The sequence below is a fragment of the Penaeus chinensis genome, chromosome 30 (genome assembly GCF_019202785.1).
Source record: "Penaeus chinensis breed Huanghai No. 1 chromosome 30, ASM1920278v2, whole genome shotgun sequence".
NCBI classification, from domain to species: domain Eukaryota; kingdom Metazoa; phylum Arthropoda; class Malacostraca; order Decapoda; family Penaeidae; genus Penaeus; species Penaeus chinensis.
The window spans coordinates 26,547,034-26,550,469 of record NC_061848.1 but is presented as its reverse complement, the minus strand read 5'-3'; the positions used below and the strand labels follow the sequence as shown (position 1 = coordinate 26,550,469).

Here is a 3,436-nt window from a genome sequence, read left to right as displayed (position 1 = left end):
GATAGGGGAGGCACCGAGACTGGGAGAGAGGGAGGCACCGAGACTGGGAGAGAGGGAGGCACCGAGACTGGGAGAGAGGGAGGCACCGAGACTGGGAGAGAGAGGGATAGAGAGAGAGAGAGGGAGGCACCGAGACTGGAGAGAGAGGATAGAGAGAGAGAGGGGGAGGCCCGAGACTGGGAGAGAGAGGGATAGAGAGAGAGAGGGGCACCGAGACTGGGAGAGAGAGGGAAAGAGAGAGAGAGAGGGGAAGCACCGAGACTGGAGAGAGAGGGATGGAGAGAGAGAGGGAGGCACCGAGACTGGGAGAGAGGGATAGAGAGAGAGAGAGAGAGAGAGAGAGGGAGGCACCGAGACTGGAGAGAGAGGGATAGAGAGAGAAGAGAGGGAGGCACCGAGACTGGGAGAGAGAGGGATAGAAAAGAGAGGGGGGAGGAAACCGAGACTGGAGAGGGGAGGGATAGAGAGAGAGAGAGGGAGGGAGGCACCGAGACTGGGAGAGAGAGGGATAGAGAGAGAGAGAGAGAGGGAGGCACCGAGACTGGGAGAGAGAGGGATAGAGAGAGAGAGAGAGAGGGAGGCACCGAGACTGGGAGAGAGAGGGATAGAGAGAGAGAGAGAGAGAGAGGGAGGCACCGAGACTGGGAGAGAGAGGGATAGAGAGAGAGAGAGAGAGGGAGGCACCGAGACTGGGAGAGAGAGGGATAGAGAGAGAGAGAGAGAGAGAGGGAGGCACCGAGACTGGGAGAGAGAGGGATAGAGAGAGAGAGAGAGAGGGAGGCACCGAGACTGGGAGAGAGAGGGATAGAGAGAGAGAGAGAGAGGGAGGCACCGAAACTGGGAGAGAGAGGGATAGAGAGAGAGAGAGAGAGAGGGAGGCACCGAGACTGGGAGAGAGAGGGATAGAGAGAGAGAGAGAGAGAGGGAGGCACCGAGACTGGGAGAGAGAGGGATAGAGAGAGGGAGGCACCGAGACTGGGAGAGAGAGGGAGAGAGAGAGAGAGAGAGAGGGAGGCACCGAGACTGGGAGAGAGAGGGATAGAGAGAGGGAGGCACCGAGACTGGGAGAGAGAGGGATAGAGAGAGAGAGAGGGAGGCACCGAGACTGGGAGAGAGAGGGATAGAGAGAGAGAGAGAGGGATAGAGAGAGAGAGAGAGATAGAGAGAGATAGAGAGAGAGAGAGAGAGAGAGAGAGAGAGAGGGAGGCACCGAGACTGGGAGAGAGAGGGATAGAGAGAGAGAGAGAGGGATAGAGAGAGAGAGAGAGATAGAGAGAGATAGAGAGAGAGAGAGAGAGAGGGAGGCACCGAGACTGGGAGAGAGAGGGATAGAGAGAGAGAGAGAGAGAGAGGGAGGCACCAAGACTGGGAGAGAGAGGGATAGAGAGAGAGAGAGAGAGAGAGAGGGAGGCACCAAGACTGGGAGAGAGAGGGAGGCTCCGAGACTGGGAGAGAGAGGGATAGAGAGAGAGGGAGGCACCGAGACTGGGAGAAAGAGTCACCGAGACTGAAACGAAAAGAGAGAGTTCGTGTATGGAAATGATTCAGCAGCGAAGGAAGGCAAACACGCTGGTTAAACAGGCTGCCTTTCTCCCCGTGTGTGTTCCCTGACCGCCGCTGTTTGCACGGAGACCATACGGGCCTCAGCTAAGCACTCTGGAACGCTGCTTATGGGGAGGACGCGTCTCGCTTATAAGGGCTGGCGTGCACTCGTTTCAGATCTAAGGGATTTTTGCTGTTTTTATTCTTGCGTTTAATCTGTTTATCTCAATCCGAACGAGTGTGTGGTTGTTGACTTTACATTTGCTCTAACATTTCCTCCATCTAATTTGGATACCATTCTTAAAAGTAGCCCATTTGTGTGTCTTTTTTGTATATTATCCAGGACATGTTAGGTAAAATTAGATTTAAATGATCATATCAGGAAGCCCAGCGATTTTGTTCAGTGTCTATTTTCAAGGTATATTTACGCGTCCGTGTGTTATGGCCGGAAATGAACAAGTGAAGTATTTATAGATAATTTAGAAAACTATCAATTCTACAGTTGTGGTTTTCAGGTGTCTGTCATTTTGATCTTATTGATAACGTGAATATTTATATTTAATTCATTTTGGCGATTTGATTATTTTATCATCAGACGTTTGTTCTTTTCTAGGGTCCTACATGTAGCACGCCCCTGGAAGCCCCTCAGGTCTCCGCTCTGCTTCCCTGGAACACTCTAGGATATCCTGTGCAGGACGTGTCGCTGCCGATCTCCCCCCTCCAGCTGCCAGCCTGCCCCCTCGACCAATCCTTCAGCCTCCCCGCCCTCCCCCTCGACCAATCCTTCAGCCTCCCCGCCCTCCCCCTCGACCAATCCTTCAGCCTCCCCGCCCTCCCCCTCGACCAGTCCTTCAGCCTCCCCACCCTCCCCCTCGACCAGTCCTTCAGCCTCCCCACCCTCCCCCTCGACCAGTCCTTCAGCCTCCCCACCCTCCCCCTCGACCAGTCCTTCAGCCTCCCCACCCTCCCCCTCGACCAGTCCTTCAGCCTCCCCACCCTCCCCCTCGACCAGTCCTTCAGCCTCCCCGCCCTCCCCGACCGCCCCCTCCGCTCCACGCCGGCGTACCCCTCCAGGAGCTTTTTCCCCCGCCCGCCGCTGCCGCCCAGCCTCCCGCAGCCGTCGGAGCGCTGGCTCGCCCTCGCCAGGCGTTCGAGGACCACCTCCTGTTCCTCCACTTCCTCCTCCAGGAAGAACCCCCGCAGGGCAGGCGCGGAGGATCACCGCCGGAAGGCCAGGGGGGGCGGCAGGCCCGGCGCCCCTAAGGAGTTCGTGCCCCTCGACCCGGACAAGTACAAGACGGAGCTGTGCAGGTCGTACCAGCTGTACGGAGTCTGTAAATACGGAGCCAGGTGTGTGTGTGTGTGTGTGTGTGTGTGTGTGCGTGTGTGCGCGTGTGTATGTGTGTGCGTGCATGCGTGCGTGCGTGCGTGCGTGTGCGTGTGTGTGTCGTGGATTTATGCGATTTATAGGTGAAAATGTGCACGAGTGTGTGTGTGTGGATGAATGTACATTAAAACCCACACGCACATGCAGAGAGGCGGTGGGAGCGCTGTTTGTCTTGTATATCTGGTTGGTTATTACGCCTTCTTGGCTCCCCATGTTTTGCGTCTACGCATGTTTACTTCCCCGTGAATTTCCACAAGGTTATGTGAATAGGAATGTAAATACACGTGTTTTGATAACTCAGCAAGATAGACCGTTGATTTGAGGGGGAGCTGTGCGAGAGGGAACTGACGAACGACAAATGCCAGGTTGATATCCAAAAGAAATGTTTTTATCATAAAATTAATAATGCACTCTTGATTTTTTTTTTTCGAAAACAAATCAGCGTAGACAGTTTCAAACACTCACAACGTTTGCATAATAAAAAAACTTTTATTCCTCAACCTTCAG

General features: G+C 54.6%; 1 protein-coding gene across 1 annotated transcript in view; it reads left to right on the top strand.

Moving 5' to 3' along the window:
- Nucleotides 1–3,436, top strand: part of LOC125041289 — a 28,358-nt gene that overhangs the window by 11,226 nt on the left and 13,696 nt on the right. The window contains exon 3 of the mRNA XM_047636126.1: nucleotides 2,156–2,892. Within this exon, the coding sequence (XP_047492082.1) occupies nucleotides 2,156–2,892 (737 nt within the window). The remainder of the gene's footprint in view (nucleotides 1–2,155; nucleotides 2,893–3,436) is intronic.